The 23,580-nt window shown below is 36.8% G+C and overlaps 1 protein-coding gene and 1 long non-coding RNA gene across 2 annotated transcripts in view; one reads left to right on the top strand and one right to left on the bottom strand.

The window, feature by feature from the left end:
• DBP (D-box binding PAR bZIP transcription factor) overlaps positions 1–23,303 on the top strand; it is a 47,842-nt gene extending 24,539 nt beyond the window's left edge. Inside the window, exons 3-4 of the mRNA XM_072427021.1 lie at positions 8,340–8,560; positions 9,911–23,303. Of these exons, the coding sequence (XP_072283122.1) occupies positions 8,340–8,560; positions 9,911–10,126 (437 nt within the window). The 3' untranslated portion in view covers positions 10,127–23,303. The remainder of the gene's footprint in view (positions 1–8,339; positions 8,561–9,910) is intronic.
• LOC140341346 (uncharacterized) lies at positions 4,520–9,917 on the bottom strand. Its single transcript, XR_011922854.1, has 3 exons — positions 9,639–9,917; positions 8,030–8,107; positions 4,520–6,919 (listed from the first exon to the last, which is right to left on the bottom strand). It is a non-coding gene; the product is annotated as an uncharacterized lncRNA (long non-coding RNA).
• Positions 23,304–23,580: the final 277 nt, after the last annotated feature.

Genomic DNA, 23,580 nt, shown 5'->3' with positions numbered 1-23,580 from the left:
CAGTTGGCAGCACCCACCTGGAACTCTGTGGACAGAATGGAGTAAATGTTTTTAAATGAATAGCTACTGGTAAGTTGTTTATAAACTGAATAGTGCGTTTTGGGAAGTAGAATTTTAAACACTCACAAAAGAAAAGGGTTGCTTAAGGATCCACGGGAATCAGTGGAAGCAATGCCCACCATAATATCAACCTGTAGTACAGGAAGGAAAACCCCTATTGGTTCAAGGGAGCCCTTCAACTTGTTTACAGAAAAGACTATTATTTTGAGGATGACACTGACACCAGATATAGGCCTTAATACAGGGGCATGTCATTCATTACCAGGAGATGCTAAGCTTGATCTACCAGAACCATGGAGCCCCGTACAATTACTGAACCAGAATACAGAGCATACCATCAGTGGTCTCCATACCATGGAAGATATTAGATGAGTCTGGTTTCATAATTTGTGGAAGTGGAACTCCAGGAAGAAAAAAGCTAAACACATGATTAAAAAAAACATGCACTATTTAGCTTGTAAAAGTAATTTGTTATACTAGCCAGCTTATCTTGTGATACGCACACCTCTGTTGCTTACTGTGATGATTCTACTACCTCCTGGTTTTCCCTTACTGTTTTCTTGATGAGCTTATTGCACCTTGGGTTGGTCCCCTGCTTACTTCAGCTTTAAGTTCTGGCTGTAGAGACCTGACAAAGGAAGCTTAATTGCTGAGCCAAAAAGGTGATTTTCTTTAAGTAGGACCGTCTAAACTAATCCCAAATTAATTTACTATGTGAGGCACAAGGATTGAAATATAAATATTTTTTTCTTCCCTTACTGAGTTAAATCCTTCATTTGTATCTAACACTCTCCCCTCTCAGATGCTGCAGCTCACAGTGTGGGGGAGGTTTTAGCATTAGAGTTGGTGAAATCAATGGGGGTGTTTGCAAGTATTTATAAATGCCTCTGTTGAAAACAAGTGGAAGAGTTTACAGGTGTTTATAAGCGTTTGAAACACCTTGAAACGCTTAAAAAGGGCCAAAAAAGCATTATGGCCTTTTATAGGTTTTTTTATTATGTCAAAGTTGGAAAGGTTGCTAATTCACTTTGACAGGTGATGGAAGTCTTCTCAGGAAGGAGTCATATGATTATGCTCTATTTCATCTTTGTTGGACTGTTATAACTATACCATAGAATAGAATCAAATTCAAGCCCCTGTCCTTTGCCTTCAAACCCCTGCACAGTTCTTGTCCGACTTTCCTTTCTCACCTTGTAAAAAAAATACTCCCCTAGCCGCTCTCTTCACTCCTCCAATGACCTACTACTGACTTCTTTACTCATAACCTCATCACACACATGGCCCCGACTCTCTGGAATGGTCTTCCTCGTCCTATTCGGCTTGCTCCTACTTTCTGCTCATTTAAAGGAGCCCTCAAAACCCATTTTTTTTAAACTTGCCCACCCATCTTCTTCTGTCTTTTGAAACCATCACTACTTCCCACCACTACATATCCCCCTCCTATTGTGTTACTTCCCCCACCTCCTAGATTGTAAGCTCCTCAGGGTAGGGTCCTCTCCTCCTCCTGTGTCACTCACTGTCTGTGTCTATCTGTCATTTGTAACTCCTATTTAATGTACAGTGCTGTGTAATATGTTGGCGCTATATAAATCTTGTTTAATAATGATCATGTCAGTGGCTTATCCCTGATGTACCTAGCTTTGCTATACATGTATGTGATGTTTCCCTATCGATAGTTGCACCTTCCTAGTCACCTGTCCAGCCATCCCAATGAATGTGTTGCATGATACAATGCTTCTATCCCTGAAGAAGTGGCAGTTTTCCCCATGAAACGCATTGAAAGTCATATTTAACCCTGCCCAGGTACTATTGTAACGATTCCTTGGAAAACCAAGTAAAATGTTATAATTAATGCTGTTTTGTTGGGGTCAGGGCAGTGACATCATTCGTAGTTTGCCAATACACAGATTTGGTTTTAAATCACATGTTGAGTTTTCAATTAGAGTTATGTACATAAATGAAATTGCATTTAAAAAAAATATGAAAATATGAATTTTCCTTTATAACTCCCAGGTTGTTAGGTGGATGGTGTATTACATTTTATTTGTCTATTAATAGGGAAAAAATGGGGGGATTGACAAATGTGTTGCAACTCCCCCAAAGATTTTGTTTTTCAAAGCATTTTTAGGTTTGCTTTAAATCACCTTTAAATGCTTGTATAAAGTGCCATAAATGCCTTCCTATAATGTCCATGTAGATGAAGCCTCAGTGGGCCGCTTGTGAGAACTGCGAGAAATGACCCCTTTGGCAGCCAGTAGTGATGTCACCATGGTGACCCAGCTTTCTATAGACTTCATTATAATACTAGTAACTCCTAATAAATCCCCAGACTGGGGATAAATATTTTAAATACAATTTTTGTATGCATGTAATAAAAAATATGTAAACATTCATCTTCTACAACATAAATAAGATGTAGTAACATACGATAATAAAGGTGGATGTAAATAGCATTCCTATGTGGGCATACATCTACCCACATAAGCTCTGCAGAAGGCTGGCAGCAGATCTGCTCCTGCATCCATCTTCCCCCTCCTCCTCCCATTTCCCCCCCAGGAATTTAGGATTTCACATCAATTAGTCTCGCTCGGCCGGCTTTCTTTGTACAAGTCCTCTCACTTCTCGTCCCCTCCCTTCTTCTTTTTTTTTTTCTAGCACCCTCCTTTGCATTCCCTTCCCTGGGGCCACCTCACACTCCAGCTCCATGTGCAATGCTCACCGCAAACACAGCCCTCCCTCCCCATAGAGCATGGCCAGCCAGGGAAATCCACTCACGGGGAGCGGCTGCAGGAGCTGCCATGTGCCAGGCCAGGGATGGGAGGTGGGAGGGCCGGGCTTGCTGCTGCGGACGCCTCTCAGTGCAGCGACACGAGACCGGATTAGTGCATCGAGTCCCGTGCACAGACAGGCCGGGCACCTGAGTGCAGGCTGAGGACCTTGACCCTGCACTGAAGGCACACAGTGCTCTCTGTGCTCTACTTATACACACATTGTGACCTTCAGCGCTGTGTATTATGTTGGCTCTTTATAGATAAAGGTTAATATTATTAGTAACCTGTGTACCACAGAAGCTGCTACAAATCAGGACAGAAACATATATTTATCATAGAAGCTGCATCATGACAGAAAAATATATGTACCATAGAAGCTGCCACAAATCATGACAGGAACATATATGTACCATAGGAGCTGCCACAAATCATGACAGAAACATATATGTCCCATAGGAGCTGCTACAAATCATGGCAGGAACATATATGTACCATAGAAGCTGCCACAAATCATGACAGGAACATATATGTACCATAGAAGCTGCTACAAGTCATGACAGAAACATATATGTCCCATAGGAGCTGCTACAAATCATGGCAGGAATACAGTACATTAGCAGCAGGAGAAATGTGTAGTGTATTGCTGTTCACTTCACATTCTATTCAGTAATCAAGGACAGGAGACATAGATAGCTAGGCCTACATTCATATTAGACATTGCTCTGCAGTGCGTTCTGTAATTACTGCACACATTTCTGTTTTTGTGTTTCTCCCCATTCAATGTCTGCATCACAACAGAAAGGTTTGCAGGTGGCTTTGCATTGTCCTACATTGCAGTAACATGTATGGCAACACATCTTCCCATGAATGGAAACAAGACCTAAGGGCCTATTCTTACCCATCTGTCCCCTATCGATTTTATTCTCCGAAAAAAGTACACGTCAAGGGGCCCTAACTTGTGATTGACACCCCAATATTTTAGTCAGGCCTTTGTACATCATATGACACCTATATGATCACTGACACCCCCCATCATATGAAAGAACATTCACACATTATACTTGTGTGTTAAATGCAGCGTGGTATATTTTATATCTCTTACATTGTTAAACATGGACAGTTTAAGTTTTAAAACTAAAAAATGCATGTGTATTTACTCCTATTGTAATTTTTATGTAATGCACCTTCAAATACTTCTAACAACACTTTTCCAAACTGCAGTAAAATGTAAAGGGAAATATTGTTATTCAGAAAACGTGTAAAAATGACAAGGTGTGAATGTATCATACAATTTATATAAGCCTCAGTCAGATTGTCTTTCTCATGTTTTTTTGACCCTTGATGTTTTTAATAAAACCCCATGAATTATACTGAATCCCCCTTATACTGAACATTACAGAAATGGCAAAAGTGTGTCTGATGATTGCATGCTGGAAATACAGAAAGGAGAAACACATTTCACATTGTGTGTGTGTGTGTGTGTGTGTGTGTATACACCAATACACAATTTCCATCCCATTCTGTCTTTGTTACAATGATCACCACAAGTAAAGGAGGTGAATCCCCCAGTGGGGAGAAATCAATTAAAATTTGAAAGTCGAACGCTACCCATGTTTATCCCAATTTTCTTTCCTTTTCCTAATTGGACATCCATGTCCCTTTATGCACAGCCCAAGTCCTTTATGTCATATATATTATAATATAATAATAGAAATGATAATGTATATATAAATAAAATTTATTTGCATTCTTCAGTTTAATGTTTTGCCTGCACTACCAGCACCGGGCACATCAGATGTACTGACACAGAGTTCCCAATAGTCAGTTTTTTATTTTTATATATAGTCTTTTACCATATTTATTTAGCATACTGTGTCCCAATAAATAGATTGAAGGTGGAGTCTTTGTTTTATAGTTTAGTTTAAAGTACAGTATGTTTCGATGCATGAATCCTATTTAGGATATGCCAGGAAGTTCTTGACTGTTCCATGTCACAGTCTGCACTGGGCGTGTTTGATAACCATAATACTGCAAGGATCAGTATGTTCATCCAAGAAAGAGACGTCCTGTGTGTATGGGTGTGTGTGGATTTACAGAGTAAGAACATGCAGCTCATCCTGTGTGTGTCTTAGCTCGTGCAGTGTGTGATGTGATCCTCCTACACACGTGCATTCCCATGTCTCCCAGTAACATGACAGCAGCCCAGCTGTTCATCCACATGGTCTGGGCTTGCTAATCACCAGGGAAGCCGGAATGTAATTGTACAGGATTTAAGCTGGTATTCCATGAGTCAAGCTGCACACAAAAAACATAGTACTGCAGCATTTACCAAGTCTCACATTTAAAAGATCAGTCCACAGAGAACTGACATTGCAGTTTTTGGTTGTTTACTGGAAAATGTATAAACATAGGTTTGTGCGTAATACCCCTAATAATGTGAAGCACTGCGTAATATGTTGGAGCTATATAAATACGGTTTATTAATAATAATATTAAAAAGTGACCAGAATTTGTGCAGCAAAGAGCATAATTGACAATTTTTCCCTTGATTTCCCTTGAAATAGTAATATTAGGATTATAGCTGCGGGCTCCTGACACTTACTAAATTCTGAAAGTATCAGTATGTCAGGAGGTACAGAGACTGCAATTTTTTCCTGACCCTGGGAAATCCCGGTATATTTATATCATATTTATTCTTATCATTGATACATAATGGGTCAGCTCTGTTTAAATGTTCCCCATTTATTTCACTAATTGGTACCACAGAAGAAAGGGACAGTGATTGTTTTTAATTGTGATAATGATAACCCATGACAAGCAAGAAAGCTTTATCATTTTGTTATTTTAAAATGATTTTTAATCTTTTAAAAACTACAGCTAATAATAAAATGTCTGGTGACCTCACCATGGAAGTGCTTGTTCATGCTTTTCCTGTTCTGTGCCTGTCTTCAAATTTCCTTTCTGTGTTGTTAAATTGTCACATTCGCTTACAGTAAAGACTATGTACCTCAGACAGTGTTCAGCATCAGTGTATAGAAAACAATGACTGACGTTCTCACAATCGGTATTGCTGCAATGGACTGCTGCATGCATTTGTGGCAATTTCTGTGCACTGCCCCATTGCAGTATAATGCACATTCTGCCACATTCCTTATAAAGTGAATGTAGCCTTGACAAGCGGCCATGACAATGCTCATTGATGATAATATGTAGATGTACAGATGGAGACTCCAGCCACTGAATCCTAAAATCCTTATATACTTGCAACTTCTTCACCATCATCCCACCTTTCCTTGCTGTTGATGCTGGAGGAATTTTATGGGTTGGTGGCAACTTTCTGCAGTCTATTCGAATGCTGCACCCTTTTCTGTAGAACAGATTTATCCTCCTTAGATATTGCAGTGTTCATCAGATTTCTCTGGATGTGGTCCACCAGCAGCTACGTCTTGTAAACTGGCTTATAGGTACTCTTGAAAATGATTTTCATGCTGGTAACCTTTTGTATACCATCTGCAGTTATATTTAAAGTCCATTGAAGTTTGGTATGATGACCCCACCTACTTTTTCCATACAGGTCATTGTGAGGGAGTTAGGGACTTTGCATTCAAGCTGGAATTGGGGAAAATATTGGCTTTTCCTAGTGTTGAATATCCGGATGACCTTCAAAGTCTATCATATCCAGTCTCCTTTGTGGGTGGGAGGTGGCAGTGGCCGATGGGAACTAAAAAGCAGTCAGTGCAGATATTAGAAATGTAACAAATGATGATGGCTGTAGGCACCTGTGCAATCCTTTTTATAGTTTTTTTTGTCCATCTAGGACAACTATTACTTCTTGATACTTAATATGTATGGATGGACTAGGGGTGTCAGTATGGCTGCCTGGTGGATGTTAGGCTGGGACTTTTGCCTTGCAGTGCTGGACTCTTTAGCAATTTTCCACTGTGGAAATCTCCCCTTTGATGTTTGCCTTTTCTCCAGTGTAACAAGGATCCAAATCAATTTGTATGTTAGAAATGTTATGATTTAGAATGTCCCAGGACGTGGATTAATATGAATGGCCGTTCTTATTCTGTATAACTCTGTAGAATCTGTAGGTGATGTGTAAATATAGGAGATAAAAAAATATTTTAGAATATACAGTGTATGTCTACCTAAACACGACAATACATTTTGAAATGTTATGGCCATCAACCTATTTTGGCCTGACTTAATATAATGGCTCCAGACCCCCATTAAGGAGCTCAATAAAAAACTCCTATTATTGTTATTATCAGCAGTCATAGAGTTAAAAAGCTTTTTACTGAGGAAGTATACAAGTACTGCACATTCAGAGGCAGTACTAAAGCTCATCAGCTCCTCCGTTTTGTTAGCGTGGGAGTATCTGCTGCAAGCAGAAGAGGATGGAAATAAAAATAGACATGTCTTCCATTTTCAGGGCTTCATCTGAATTTTGTACAGTTGAGTTGCCAGCATAGTCGCTGCAGAACTCAAGCATATAACATTTACAGCTTATCTAGACTGCATTGCACAGATGTATGCCTGCTACCCATAGGATTTGTTCTACCTACTAGATACTCTCTTTACAGTTCACTTGTGATGTTTTTGCTAATATGCATGAGCACAGCTGTTTAACCCCTTTTCAGTAAAAGCTGGCGAAAACCACAGTTTGTTGCCTTGGACCATATTTTTATAAACAAAAGCTGATCATACAGGCTATGATTTTTAATTTTTTGTTCACTAGCAATGAACTGACAATGTAAAAATGGCGAGCCATATGTACAGCATGAGAGCTGAAAATGCTTGCAATCACTTTCAAAGGTTCTCATTCAGTAATAATAATGGAGCAAATTTTATTAGGTGTGGGGTTAAAGTAACTCTTGATCTCCCACTTGCCCTACTTTGTTTTTTCTTTTCCTTCAAGAAAACAATAAAAGGATAACAAGCAATAAGATTGTGCTTAGACATCAGAGAAAAAGGCTCCACAGCCTACACACTGGACTTTATAATGGAGTGGTGGGAAGCTTTGGGTCACCAGTCATCTGGGTCACACACTAGCCATCTCCCCAACCACAATAATATTTGTTGTGGTCTTAGAATGGCAAGGGAGTGTAAGAAATTCATAGCTTCCAACATGAGAATATGCCAGCTTGGGGGCTTTGCTTTTGCTATGCTCCCTTGTTTACATTTTTAGTACTTACCTTAAAGGGACAGCTGCAGGTAACATCAATTAAATGTCCTTGCGTCTTCAAGGACAATTAAGCCCCATGCCTGGGAACCTATAAAAAAGGTGGATAGCAACCGTTAGTGACAGACAAAAAAGCAAGAATACTTCTTATCCACCCCCCATTCCCATGTCACTTTCTGAATTTATGTGGCTTAGCCTTTCCCTTAAGGGGAATGTCTCAAACAGGGTTTGTGAATAGAAAGATGTGAAAGAACGAATGTAATTTGTTTAACTGTAAACTGTTGGCTTTATGGCTAATATTTATTTATTTTTTGCCACACCAGGCCAGATGACTCCTTTATCCAGAGAAAGTCCCAGTCCTGTTGACCCAGAGTCTGTGGAAGTAATGATGAACTTTGACCCCGACCCTGCTGACCTTGCCTTGTCCAGTGTACCGGGTCTTGAGACATTTGATCCTAGGAAACATCGATTTTCCGAAGAGGAACTAAAACCTCAGCCTATTATGAAAAAAGCTAGAAAAATCCAGGTGCCAGAAGAACAGAAGGTACTAACTAACAAAACATTAGGCGTTTTGATTTAGATGTTGTATCAGAACCTCAACAAAAAATTAGAATAATTGTTTGTTTATCAGGACAGCGGGACCTACTGTCTTGCAGCCATTTGCCGGGGTTGTTTGACCAGAATTAAGACAGACTGGTTTCCTATAATCCCCAAAATGTGATAATGAGATGGACCTACGCTTGACTATATAGAGGCTGTTGTTATTGTTATAATGGAAGACCCACATTTTTTTAAAGTTACATCTTTTTTTGATACCATTTAAAAGTCATGCCTGCTTTGGATTGAATTTGGTTTCTTACAAGTACTCCTTCTATGAGGATATACAATACCAATATGTGAAATGCACCAAACTTTGCATGTGGAGCCCCTAGACCTCTGTGGGTAATACTGGGAGCATTGATTTATAAAGGGGTAATACCTGTGACCTCTACAAGTCTCATGTATCATGTTTCTCCTGCACATCTGTAGCATATCCAGTCTATGTCTATCATTTTCTGTAAAAAATCTGCTGTCTTCGAGAACCCTCTGTTGTTGTTTTTTTAATATAGTGAACATCATGTGTGACCCCCAAGGGCCATAGTTGAAGGGGGTGAATTCTCACAGGTTTTAAATTGTCTTACAAGGTGCTAGTTAGTCATGGATTCTGGAAGCTTATCTTACTTTTGTCATTATTATTATTGTTACTATTATTTTACAGCTCATTTGCTGGCAGGGAGGTGTAGCATTCATTTACATGAAAGATCATTTTGCTATAAATATAACCTTTTTACATTTTCAGGATGAAAATCAGTTGTTAACTTAGTTTTGTTTCTTTTAGTACAGGGAAAGGTTTAATCACATGATCATTATAAACATATAGCATTAGGAGGCATTAAAGACAGTATATCAATTCTTAAAAAAGAATGCTTTACATCAACATTTTGCTATGTTTTTCTTCTTTTTATGACCCTACTAGTACAGCAAATATTTTTTGATGTGCTGTTGTCTGACAACACTAAATATTCATTATGAATGTGCCTTTAAAACTAAAATCCAGGTACAAGAGACATGCATATTGTTACCTAAATCTTGTCCCATGTGGATTTCTTCCAATTCCTTGTAGCAATCCAACATGGGATCTTCACTTTGCTTCTGTGCAGGAGTTTCTTGTGATAAGGACAGGTCACTGCACTTATCCCATCCTGTATAGGGTGACATATGTATCCCGTGTAAAGAACATATTAAGAGGAGTGTTTTTTTTAACCCTCATTTCGAGTAACCTGTTCTACATCTCAACAGGGGTATTGTAGAGGCCAATCTTATTTTGTATCTTTTTTTTTTTTATAATCCCCAGGATGAAAAATACTGGAATCGGCGGTACAAAAACAATGAAGCTGCCAAACGTTCTCGAGATGCTCGTCGGTTAAAGGAAAACCAGATCACGGTGCGGGCAGCCTTTCTGGAGAAAGAAAACGCAGTGTTGCGCCAGGAGGTTGCCAAAATCCGTCAAGAACTCTCTCGTTACCGGAACATCCTGTCAAAATACGAGTCACAGCATGGAGCCTTGTAAAGAACAGAGAAATTGTGTAGCTTTCCCACATGGTTGCACGAGCTAACACAACTTCACAAGAATCTTTTCCCACCAACCTTTTTGTTGTTTCCCCCTTAAAAACGGCCCTTATTCACTGATAAGTCTCACAAAATGTAGAGATGAATGATGAGGGACCACTGGAGAGCAGGCCATTGTACATTTTGTTTAAAGCTTGCTTTCTTCCTCCATAACTCGGCATTCCACCAGGGCCTCCTTTTCTGCTTGACAAGGGTGCTACGTTGACTGATACAAAGCATGAGGCGTCATCAGTGACTGGGACAAACAGAAGAGAGGAAAAGGAAGCCAAAGCTATTTCTATCATATGAACACGGGCACTATCCAATACACCAGCTAACACTTAGAAGCTAATTTCCTGGTATATGATATTCCTCCTTGCACACTCATTAGTAGCATTGCATTCTTCTTTTGATTTACTTTTCTGTTTGTCAGAAAATGGGTTAATGGATGCAACATGGTGTATAAAAGGTGTAAAAATGTATATATTGAAAGGAATATGCTGGTATGTAAACATGACTGCACTTAAACAAGCAGGTAAGGTTGGAGCAAACATTGTGTTAGGACTGCAGGGTGTTATTACAGTATTTGAATTAAGATGAGGATGGGCAGCCTGTCAGTAGCCTGGTCAGAGTTTCATGAAATCGTACAAGTTTATAATTGTACAGAATACATGACCAAATGTTGTTTGACAATTTCATGACTTGACAATTCTACAGAACGTGTCAGCATTGCTGTGTCAGTCAGAAAGGCCAGACTTAACATGGGGTCGTATGCCATCTTGAACAACTTTCTCTTCAACATGCAAGAATTGCCAATATTTGGGCCTGACTGTTAGTTCAAACTGTATGTCCTGTTCTACATCTCTAGGCAAAGACCACTACTGTGACAAAATTTTTACATTTGTTATTTCATCACACTTCTCTATTCTAAGCAGTGATGAGACGTTAAGGTATTCTCCAGCAAAATGGTGGTTGCTGTCAGAGACACTGCTACTAGCAGGGCTGGGCAAATCCCAGGTGCCAGGTAGCCAATGTGCCTGAAAATTTTTGCTAGTGCCTAAAATTGTCAATAAAAGAACATGTTTCCTTGTTTGACTAGCACCTGCAATCTATTTTGATACAATCAAAATTTTAGTCATATGTAGTCACAGAGGTTAAATTATTTTTGTGGGGAGGATACTGTTATTTGTGCATTTGCTTGAGACATTGGAGAACCGAGTATGGCTAGGAGAGGGGCAGTTTGGGGACCTAAAAGACCATAGGAAACCTAAATGGGTGCTGCTGCAAAGATGGAACCATGTAAGAAATCTCACTATCCTACTAATAAAACTACTTTTTGCTGCTAAATTAGGATCATCATGAGATGTAGAATATGACAGCATCTAGACTGCTAGTAGCTGCTCATCCTTTCTTAATGTTATTGTAATCAAGAAAACAAAAAATAACCTTTCCACATGGGAGGGGCAAACAATCTTTGCTTAAATGTATTCTTCTAGACCACTTTTTGTATTCAGTGGAGGTGGTTTTACATCAAGCCACAATGGCTCCATACAAAATGAAAAAATTTCATACCACTAGTTTATACCACATGAATTTTTATATAGTCTAAGAGATATTCACAATTTAATATTGTAATTGTTTATTATTTAATGGGTTTTGGGGCATTAGCGATGAGCAGACGCCTCCTCCATAAAAACGGCATGACTCACCAGGCATATGGGCTGGTATCCATGTTCCAAAAAACCTGTGAGCATGCATCCTTCTTCTTTGTTGACACAATTCATGCAAGGAAAATGGGCCAACAACAGCATGAAACTGGTATTAAAAATACAGAAGAATAGTGATATATTTAACATGCCCAACCCATGTAGAGATTGGTAGTAGGTAATGCCTGTGATGGTGTAATGATCGAGAGGTCTTTTAGATTATTTTTTTAAATGACAAGGTTAAAAACATTTTAAAATCAAGTAAAGATTCCCTTCATCCCATTTGCTCTTAATGAAAAGTGAACAAAAATCCAATATTTTTCATCTCTCCACTGCGGTGTTTTCTTCATCCAGGGGTTAAATTTGGGTGAGGCAAAATGACCTCCTCTCCCTGTGCCTTCCAGCCATAGATCATTTGTAATGGACATTTATCTAGGTACATACGTTTTGCTTGCATGAATGTGTAATATGGTGGGTTAATGGTGCTGACTTTTATGTATGTGCAGACCTTTTTAGACATTTGTTCAAGACTAACTAAGCACAATGAAAAAGAAAACTTCTAAACCTAATAGGGACAAATAATCTAACCTGAAAAGTAATCTGTTGGGGTAAAGCATGTGTGTACGGCCTTTGATTCCACTTGGCATCCTGCAAGCTATAGTAAGGTGAAATTATTACAGAAAACATTCTGTTTTGGTTTCATATCTAGCTGATGTGTACTAACAATGTAAGGTAGACAAATCTGACCAATACATCCTGGCATAATAAATGTTTGGGTTTTTTTTATTGACAACCAGGCAGTTATGTAAAGTACAAGGACTTCCCTGATGTGTAGCAATGTAAATCAGTAATTTAAAATATAATCACAACAGGGAACTTTACCTTTCTAAATAAGCTGGCATTTTTTGTAGAGTGAAACATGATGTGTCTTGTGCTATTTTTATTTAATAATATCATAATATTCCCAATTGATATCTTTATCATCCAGATGTATGAAGGCTATAGCAACCAGGCAGAAGTCATCCTGCACTGCTTCCCTTTGATGCTTGGAGTTACTGTACTAATATTTCATATCTGACCAATGTTGTTCATAAGACTGGTGGAATTTTACTTGTTTTTAAGTTCCTCAGAATATAAGATTTACAAAATCATATATTTTAAGCCATTAAAAGACAGCACAGGGTTGTTGAATATACAGAAATCAGGCTAGAAATCGGACCAGCCTGTGTGGGGACTGTTTATGTTTAGTTTAGGGAGCAGGATGGGGTAAACACATTTATTAAATGATCAGACAAGGTTATCAAGGTTTTGGGGGATTTCCATCTAATGTCCATGGGCACCTTCAGTCTACGTCTTGTCCTGCTTGAAATAGCATTATGAAAGCTTTTTATACATTGCAAAGAAGTTTGTTTTTACAGTGTAAATAGGTGAAAGATTTATAGAGGATAATATATAGATTTGGTGGATGACTCCGCCATATATGAGACGCACTTTGGGTGGGCTTTAAACTAGCATAAATACATTTATAGTATGACGATTCTGCTGTTACAGTGAAAGTTATTCATAGAAGCCTGCAGATCCCAGGTGTATGAGGTTGGCAGGAAATGGAGGAGAGCATATTTAACTCTTGCAGCTAGTCAAATGAGCAATACATTGCCCAGTCTGCACTTTCCCCAGTGTACTCACATACAATGCATGTCACTACTTCATTTATTACACTACCAGCTCTGTGCTGGTTCAACACCCTATAAATACTGCTATTTGCAGAATATTTTCTTAACAGTTCTTTACTCTGTCAAGGCTGCGTTGACACATGTTAAGATGTATTGTCCTTTTTGTATTCTTGAGTCTCCTGTTATATTAATGGACATGTACATGATTTGTATTACAGACTCAAGTTTAGCATTCATACACAGAAATTTCTGTGAGTCTTTGACAGTGAAACCCTGAGAAAGATATTTGGTAAACCAAGATACTGCATGGAGGTGATTTTGACTGGATAGCTTACATTGTTCATAGGTAGTTTGGACATACAATGGGTTTTTATTTTTATGGTGTATACATGCCCATGTAAAACAACCTGTAACCCAAATATAATTTGTCACTGATTTATGAAACTCAGGTACAGGGTAGTTAAAGCTAAAACAATATTAAAGCAACGTTGTAGGTCATCTTTTTTTATTTCTGATGCCAATACACAAGCACACATTCTCTTCTACTACATATACCATATCTTCAAAACATTCTCATTCTGTTTACCCATAATGATCAAATCATTCATTCATGTGTCAACCTTCCATGTTATAGTGGATGTCAGAGACTTAAAGTATACAGTCTGGGTTTGATAATGATATATAGGTTTGTGAACTTTTAAGTCATAAGATATCTATCATCTAGTAACAATAATAAAATTATTCTGACAGTTGAAGGATACATGTTATGTGATACCCTTGTAATGAAAAAACTACTGGATAGTCACATTCCCTTAGAAGTGTTGTTATGCTACAGTGGATCTGCATTGGTTTGTAATACACATCACTGGCATGTATATTAATGCTTTGAGTTTCTCTTTTTATCTAATCTGCCTATTTTGTTCATTTATGACATGATCTAGCCATCACTTGTTTATAATAATGTCGGAGAAGAGGTTGGTTGTCTGTTGACAAATTCTTCAAGTCGGGTAAATATAATATTCATTGCTATGAGCAATACAGACCATCCCTCCATTGATAGTGAGATCCAATAGGTTTGATCACTGGAAGAAAACAGTTCCCTTATTTCTTGTAAAGATAAACATATTTGGTTACTATTGGCATCAGCTCAATGTTTGCAACTTTTGCTTCATTCTTCTTAGTTGCAGCTTATATAACAACCCAGCTGGTTCTGGGAAACTTAAATACAGGTTGTAACATGCTTAAAGAAACACGAAAAGCCAACATTTGGCACACTATTACACAGCTTGTTACCAACTATTGTGGTTTAAAATCACAAAAACTGCCAGATGAAAAGCCATAATAGATATACAGCTATTTTACTTAAGATTGAAGTTTTTTGGAATAATGTTAGAGGCTTTATATGTACCATGATTGGTCTAATAATCTCCCATGCAGGATTTCACTGATTTGTCAAAAAAACAATTGCTATATTTTTTATTAGACAAATGACTTTTGTTTTCATTTTAATATTTTTTAATTTAGAGCTCATTTACATATTCCTGTGACATTTATTTATTCTAAATAGCACCCCAACACATCAACTCTAGCGAGTCACAGGTCAATTTACTATAATGTGTTGTCATAAATTGTGCAGGTCCAATTGTTGTCTACTTTTGTGGATTGGACTGATTGTTTGACCACTGTTGGTAGTTCCTTTGATCTTTTACTATATTCTCACTCTTTACAAAATGCAAAAAAGAAAATATGATTGTTAGTGTGGAGGTCTGGATTGTATATATGTTGATAGTGTGCTGTAAAGATTTGATTTGCTATAGATAATAATGGAGTCTGAATAATATAAGTCTTTTTTTTAGACATTTTTTATTAATCGTGGTCTTTCATTCTCTAGTCAGAAACAAGCAAACAGAAAAGCACTTAAAACTTTTAATCCTGCATCTTGCATGTTCTATATATTTCCCCCAGAATCCAGCAACTTTTTAAAAAGGACTATAGCAAATGTTGATCCTGTTTTGATCCCCAATAATAAAAATAAAATACAGAAGTACTGTAATAGCTGTGCAGTAGGCTAAATTCACTTAAATCTCACTCATTTATTTTGCTTTAACATTCATTGTTTCATTCATATGACTGCTATTTTCATCTGTCATTGGCTTTCACTACTGAAAATCATGATTGTTATAGCATAATAACTATCATTAAAACTGAATTACATTATTTTAATATACTACCTGCTTAATTATTCCTGTATTGGTAATCTAACAAGCATACATTTAGATGCTTTATTGTGTGGCAGTCTCCTATGCTAGTCATAGTTAGGAATAAAATAACATGGATATAAGCAAGCTAAAATTTTGCAAACTGAACAATTTTTTTAATCAAATTCCTTAGTAAATTTAATTAAGATTGTGCCTACAGCTGCTTTCGAAAAGGAAATGTACAATGAGAGAAACAAGTTACCATTTATATATTTTGGACAATCCATAACGGTTAAGAATGACATTAGGGAGCTGACATTACTTTTTGAAAGCGCATACTTATACTAAATAGTGTAATACTGACTCCAAGCAAACATGCAGTCAGTGTGGTCTTAGGACATGCAGAGTTTTGGAGTTTGCACTTCAAAGACAACTGATCAGTGCCAGCTCAGGTCGTATTGTCTTACCTGTTTCCATGAATTAAACCTGGGTTCTACTAACCTTGCCAGTAAAATTTGTAGCATAACTGTGAGATAATTGTGAAGTTTTCTCATCTAAAATAAATGCATCCTTATTTCATAGTATCCGCTTAATAATATCCTCACTCTAACATGTGTTCATTCTCACCTTGGGTGAAAACTCAGGGGGCTGTACAGCTGTCCCCCAACATCCTTTATTAATCAGTCATGCCAGATCACTACACTAATAGCTGCTTTTTCCTATTGGGGAGGACACAGCAGGGTGCTTCCAGCTTGTCCCCTCCCCTCTCCATAGAACAAACTGTGCTGTCTCTACAGCACTCTTTCTATCACTAATCATCATTTCCTGTAACAATACCTGTGTGTCTGCATACAGCTTAAGCCAGAGAAGCCAAATAAAAAGGTAACCCTCCCTAAGGCCTGTCCTAGTCTTGTGCAATGGAGGGTGTAACCTAAAAAACCTATTTTTCTATTTTTCCTTAAAAGCTGCCAAATTATGGTTATGTTTAGCACAAGAAAATATATTCAGAGAAGAGAACAAAATATATAGAGGTATATAATATAGATGTATAGATATATTTATTTTATCCTAAAAAAATATATTTGTAAGCAATAAAGATCATAAATTACATGGTTACATTCGAACCCTTTTGGTGCTTGTCTTTGTTTTTCTGCTAATGTTTTTCTTAGAAGTATTTTGTGGATGAAGCACTTTGTACCAATTATTGCAACCCTGTAATAATTAGTAAAGCTTTGTGTTCTGTGTCCTCTTCTGTTATACTATCATTCTTAAAGTTTCCTAAACAAACGATACATGTGTTGAACATGTGAGTGCACTTTTTTTACTTTTTAATTATAGGTGTAGCAGGGATAGTGGTTTATAATTGCACAGGATGTTATTCACAAATGACTCTTACTACCATGCTTTATACTACCTATGTGGCATTGTGATGGCTTTTTTAAGAAAGGATAAATATTTAATATTAGCCAACATACCTGTGTAACTTGTGTTTCCAGCTAGTACAAGCCATACAATAAATATAGAATACTATGAATAAATAAATTCTGTCCAGCAATTGATAAGGGGTATGAATGATTTTGTTCAGTTATACACTTTTTTCAGTCACTAAGATAAGACATAACAGATTTATCCGATACTAAATTGCACTTTTGGGTCTGAACGGGTTATAAAACACAGTCTTTATCTTAATGCAACAACTTTTATTCAATGTTATATTGCCGTTGACAATATTAAATAAAAAGGCAATTTAAAAAAAGTTTTGTAGAAATTTTATACTTATAGCAGGATTACTTGGACAAATCACTAGATAAAAGGTAAAATTACCTGAAACCCAAGGGACATGTGATGCTTATCTATTGGAACAAAAAGACAAATCACAATAGTAACATTTAAAGGTTGTATAAAGGAAAACTAGATGCAAAAGCATGTTGTTTAGCAATAACTAAACCATGGGAATAGCTTGCTTGAATCTTCATTTTAGATGTTCTATGGGGTAAGCTATTATTCTGCAATGAATTGAAACCTACTACATCACCTAAGGCCCGCTTAAAGTTTATAATTGCATCTACATCCTTTTATATGTTTTTTTGCTCTTGATAGTCTGGTAAAACAGTTTGCACCAGTAAGTAAGAGGAATAAAGCCCTGGATAGCAGTAATAACCTAACAGGAGTTCTATGCTTTCCTCAAGCTTAAGCTAAACATACATTTTAAAGCCCAAAAGTTTCTGAGGCACCACACTCAAATGATTCTGGATGTACACAGATTTGATTGCAGGGGTCTCTTGCAATCACAAGTAAAGAAGAGATTAGAAATGCAGAGTTGAAATGTATACTATTTTCACTGGTTGAATGTGGTTTTTTACCACATTTTATCAAATAAAATATTCTCAGATTTAAAAGACTATTCTAGAAGTTCTGAGCCATTCAGTATTGAGGCTAAATACAGCAAAACTAAGGAACGAGTTGTCTTGATTAAAGATAGTCATAGAAAGTACAGGGCAGGGTGACATCTAGGCACCACCTTACCACCCAGTAGCTGCTGAGCCCATCAGCAATCTTTTAGGTCTTTCTGGTGTTGGCTTATCAGAGGAAAAGTTACCATAAAATAATTTTTATTCCCTTGATGAACATTGGCTGGTGTGTCTTCTTATTAGAAACTCAGTCACCCAGTCTTGTTCAGTAGATGGTCAACTAATGTCTATGACCACCTTTTTTCTTTAAGTAAATACTAGTTTCAGTGGTAGCTTACCATTGTTTAATACAAATGTTTTAATTAAAATATCTTATTTCCATTTGAAGGTTAATGTCTTGGTCATCCACAGACCAAGCTGGAAAAAGTTTGAACCCAGTTCAGGATTTGTTAAGGCAGGAGTTTTCAAAAACTTCTATTCTCTAGTTATGAGATCTACCGCAGTTCTTTCTACAACGCCCATTCAAACTTTAAACAGCTCTAAGCTGTGTGTGCCATAATGTTTACTATGTTGTGTGTGTATATATCATATGTATTAGGTATTTGTGAAAAGTTCTGACTCTCAATTTTATAACAATACATGCATACCACATGTAAGGGTTTGTAAAAAGGTTACAACTGAAAAGCTTATTTTTTACTACATTAGGAAGTACCCTTAAGGAAAATTTAGCATTTAACCCTTTAGACATAGCTAGCCGATGGCAGCTACGATGGCAACATAGATAAAAAAAACTTTATAAAAATAATTGTATGATGTATGTCCACCATTAGACACAAAAAATGTAGGAGAAAAAAATTGGAAAAGTCTATAAAATTTCCAATGTCACAATATATTGTGACACCGGCTGTGCATAGTCTGCTCATAATGAAAAAAAAATGAAATGAAATATACCCTGACATGTCAACTGTATTGGTTATGCTTTTAGGAAGCATTTCAGTTACAAATTAAGTGTTCTTGGCTTGCTTGGTTTGATGTTGTTTTAGGTAATCTGTACTTCTCTTGGTATTTCCAAAAAATCTCATTGTTTGACTATAAGGAAATATATTTAGTGAAAGACTCAGCTTCTGATTTACGGTACAAGATGTCGGTGTGAACTGATGTTTTACACTTAGCTGCTTAGACTGGATATTTCTTTCTTCAAGTTAGTTACTTATTGTCTTATTGTTTTTTCTTCTGAAAGTCACGCAGACAATAGTGTATCAGAATGAGAGCCTCGAATGTCAAAAAAATGTCTCTGTAGCTTTCCATACTAGATATGCTTAGAAATTGAATCTAAAACGTGACAATGTCGCCTAAGTGAATTAGAAGTAAAGTAATATTTATCACACTATTTATTATATGTTCTCAAACTAGCATGTAACTGGAGGTAAGTACTTTATTTACAACAGCAGCAGGCCTATGTGATACAATTATCTCAAAGGGTCCAATGTTTCTAAATTCCATCTCAGGAGGCCTGGTGGTTCTAAAATATGACCACTGTAATTTCGGTTCACAATTAGAGTATCCCTAAATTCTGATGGCAACTTGGCTTTTACTGTAACTTATTGCAGTAACCCACTTTTTATTCCACTGCCGCTGTCCCCAAACTTGAGACCTGGGCAAGCTGCACATACTACAATCTCATCATCCAAAACCAATGTCTTGTATGATCCAGTGATAACCTGACTATTCCGTGTGTTTGCCAGCCTTCTTTTTCTGCCTCTAGCCATGCTGTGCAGCACTTACATTGGAAAGAGCAGAAATGAACAGGCAATTAGTAGCATTGTTTAAGCTTTTTCAATTCTCTTGTGAAGTAGCTGGCAGTCTCCTGAGATCACCTTCTTTGATTATTTGTAGCCCATATACTTTGCTGTGCTGTTATGCCAAACTTTTTTTTTTTTTTTTATCATACCACAGTCTCTGTCTTGCACCTTTAAATAAACTAGTGCCTTTGTTCTTCCTCTTCTGTAAGTATTTGCCCATATTATCAGGTCTGTAAAGGCTTTTATAGATGTTTCTGTAACCAGAGGTGCTCAGTAGGTGATGAGCCGTTGTGCATGTTTCTTCTAAGTCTCTGGGGGTGGGAGAACAATTTTATTACTAAAAAGGAAAGCTTATTGGAAACCAGTATTGTCTGGCATAGAATTTATAAGAATCCATCACTCCATTGCTTTACTGCTGCAATAACCCAAACGTAAGGTCCAACAATTAGGGACTTTGGTGACTTCCTATCTCCACACTGTACTGAGAATACCCAAGGAAGCCTCTGAGTGCTTATAGTATCTGTGCTTAGGATCTGTTTTGGAAAAGGCATGGTGTTGGCATCAATCATGTAGGTCATAATAGTTGCATTTGAAGCCATCACACTATGAGGAACAAATACTTATTTGGCCCATAGTTGTCTAGCAACACTTCTGCACATCAGTCATGTATTGCCCTCGTCCTTGGTGTGGAAATACATGCAAGGAGGGGTAATAGGGGGTTAGATCGGTTTTCCAGGATGCAGGATAAGCCAGTGTGTGTAATTTGATATGGATGTTGGGTAGTATATATTTTAACTTATTTATTTATTATTTTCCTTCTAAATGACAATCTCATTTCAGAAAAAAAAAAAATCCATTTCCTAATAAAGAAGGAAGCACAAAAAATGGTTAGAGCTATAATAAAAATAATAATATATTTTTAAAGTCTTTATATGGTCATTTGGAAAAAAAAAAAACCTGCACTTTGCTTTGATGCAGAAATATACTTTATTGTAAAGATAATCTATTTTTCTATGGGTAGGTAGTCTGCCAGAATTCAAACTATATTAGATATTGCTTTTCTACACAAACCAAAAATATGTAAAATAGAACAATTAATTAGCACACATTCATTATTACCGGGGAGATAGATTATCATCTAATCATGTTTAATCTAACACTTGTTGATCTCCTGTAATCCGAAGTACTGAAAGTAGCTTCTTTTTTAGTATTGCTCATTTCAACCAGCCTGATTTTTCTTTACTTGCAAAATTGAAAGGTTATGGCCATGGTTTATGTAACCTTAAATGGTTGTTAGGTACCGTTTAGTATGATTGACTACTAACAATTGTGATTGATATTCTAACCTTCTAGGTTTGCTAGATCATCCAGGTTCCCCCATGATCGTGCATATTTTCCAGCCTATATTGTTACTTGGAAAAATTTGTTCATTGTTTGAGTAGGAAGTAAACGAAGAAACGGTGTGTACAGATGGTCATATATGGGCTGATGTCTCACCTAGCATAGCGAATATTAGGACATCTAAACATCCTGAGTCATATCACCAGAGATGGGATCCATTGCAATCTTCTTCCTACTTTGACTGATGAACATATATGGTGCACATAGTAGCATGTAGTAAAATCTTTATATGCAGTAACATACACTTCCTGTTCTTGGAAACCCTCTTATTGCATAACTGTTAATCTCCACATGGCCCGAGAATCATCAGGTCTCTGCAAGCCATTTTCAGTTAGTCCCACTGATACAACTGGTCTTGCTTCTCTTGCTTACCCTTATACGGTAGAAGTCTTAAGTCTATCTCCATACTTCAGGATCTGAGATCAACATGTGTTGGACATATTTTACAGTCAAAAAGTATACTACTAATTGTTAAGAAGCCATGATTTAACATATGAGAGCTTGTACAGATGTTGAGCATACAATCACCTAAAATTGGAATGATGATGTGATTGAATGGTAAATATTAGCAGTGTGCTAAGCACTTTTTCTAACTAAATGATCTGCTGCTTAAAGTTTCCCATACTTTCAAAGAGCACTTGATGGTGTAAGTGAATTCTAAACAAACACTTCCTTGTCCTCCATTAGGTAATTTTTAAAAAGCCTGGGACAGAACATGGGTTCTTGACATGTTCACTGCACGCACATACTGTGTAATCTTTCTTGAAGGGCACCTCACCAACACAAGTGAGGACATAGAGATAATGTGCTAGGGACACACAAATACACTGTTATTATGTGGTCTGCACAAGTGATCCTAAATGCTTGGTTTTACAGGAGATGTGTTAAAAGGGAGCTCCATTCAAGGCTAGAATTCTCAGTAATCTGAAATTGGTTATGTTTGAACTAGATTTTTCCACAATTCAAGGCGTTATACTATAAATGTGAATGCGTCTTGTTTTAGATGACAATTTATTTTGCACAATGGCTAGTTATATACTTAATCCATATTAGAAAGACCTTTAAAACTGTTGTAAGACAATCATGTGATAGAAAAGTATTTTTTCTGCCAAACAGAATTCATAATGGCAACAGGTAGATGGCTATTTGCAAATCATGTTTTTGACTAAAATGTCCCTTTTGTATGGAGTTCTTTTTTTAAAATGAACCTTTTTTATTTGGTTGTGATTACTAATCATTGTTACACCTCAATGCAGTGGTTCACAAGTGCATGCAAAGTACAATATGTAAGACTGTGTCATAATTAATCACTAGAAGGTCTAATTCTCAAAAACAAAAAAAATGCCATTAAGTACATCAGTGAAAATTTGTGTCATTTGTCACCTAGAAATAGTAACCTGATCAATATTAAAATTTTATATAAAATTTAATAAATAGCATTTTTGCTCCATGATAACTATCTTGTAAAAAGAACTCAGATATAATTTTACAGTCCTTATAAAGTCTATATTTTTGGTACAACCAATATAAACCCGATGAATTGTATGGACTGTTATATATGCCGAGTGTTTATCCACTGATACAAATACACAGGTTTTGCACAATGTAAGTGTATGAAGGCGGACAGTTGGTTTCTTTTCTATCCTCAAGTTTCTTCTTGCTACTTTGTGTTATGGAACGTTTCTCCTTTGTGTCCAGCACGGTTGCTTGGCTGTTGTAGTTCTTTAAACACAAACCCCAATAGTATTCTGAAAAAAACTGTATTTTTGAAACAGATTCAATACTTTAAATGCTTGAGAATAAAATAGAAAATGGAATAAATAAAAACAGTATGTATGTATTTTTTCATTACCATTTATTTTGTTTCCCCTGGTCAGAATCTGTTTAAATGGAGATTTTTAAAAGTTGTTTACAGTTGTAAAGAAAATTAAACGTAATAAAACTGAAATATGAGCTTGACACTAGTCATTTGTGTTCATCCCATGATTGTTGGCAGGACACCACTTCTCTCACACATTCTAGTGTTGGACATTCTTTGTACTTAGGATCTTTTTTCTTTAGATATACTGAATATATGTAAAATGGAGCTATACCCAAAAATGTGTTCAATTTGTATCCTACTTGGTGGATCCTTAAACTACATAGGTAGTAATATAATAGGAGTGCAGTAAGTTGATTTAGGCTTTTTACTTGCCAGGGCGAATCGTCACAAATTCATGTAGCTT

Source organism: Pyxicephalus adspersus, chromosome 11 (assembly GCF_032062135.1).
Source record: "Pyxicephalus adspersus chromosome 11, UCB_Pads_2.0, whole genome shotgun sequence".
Lineage (NCBI taxonomy): Eukaryota > Metazoa > Chordata > Amphibia > Anura > Pyxicephalidae > Pyxicephalus > Pyxicephalus adspersus.
This window is presented reverse-complemented; position numbering and strand designations above follow the sequence as displayed.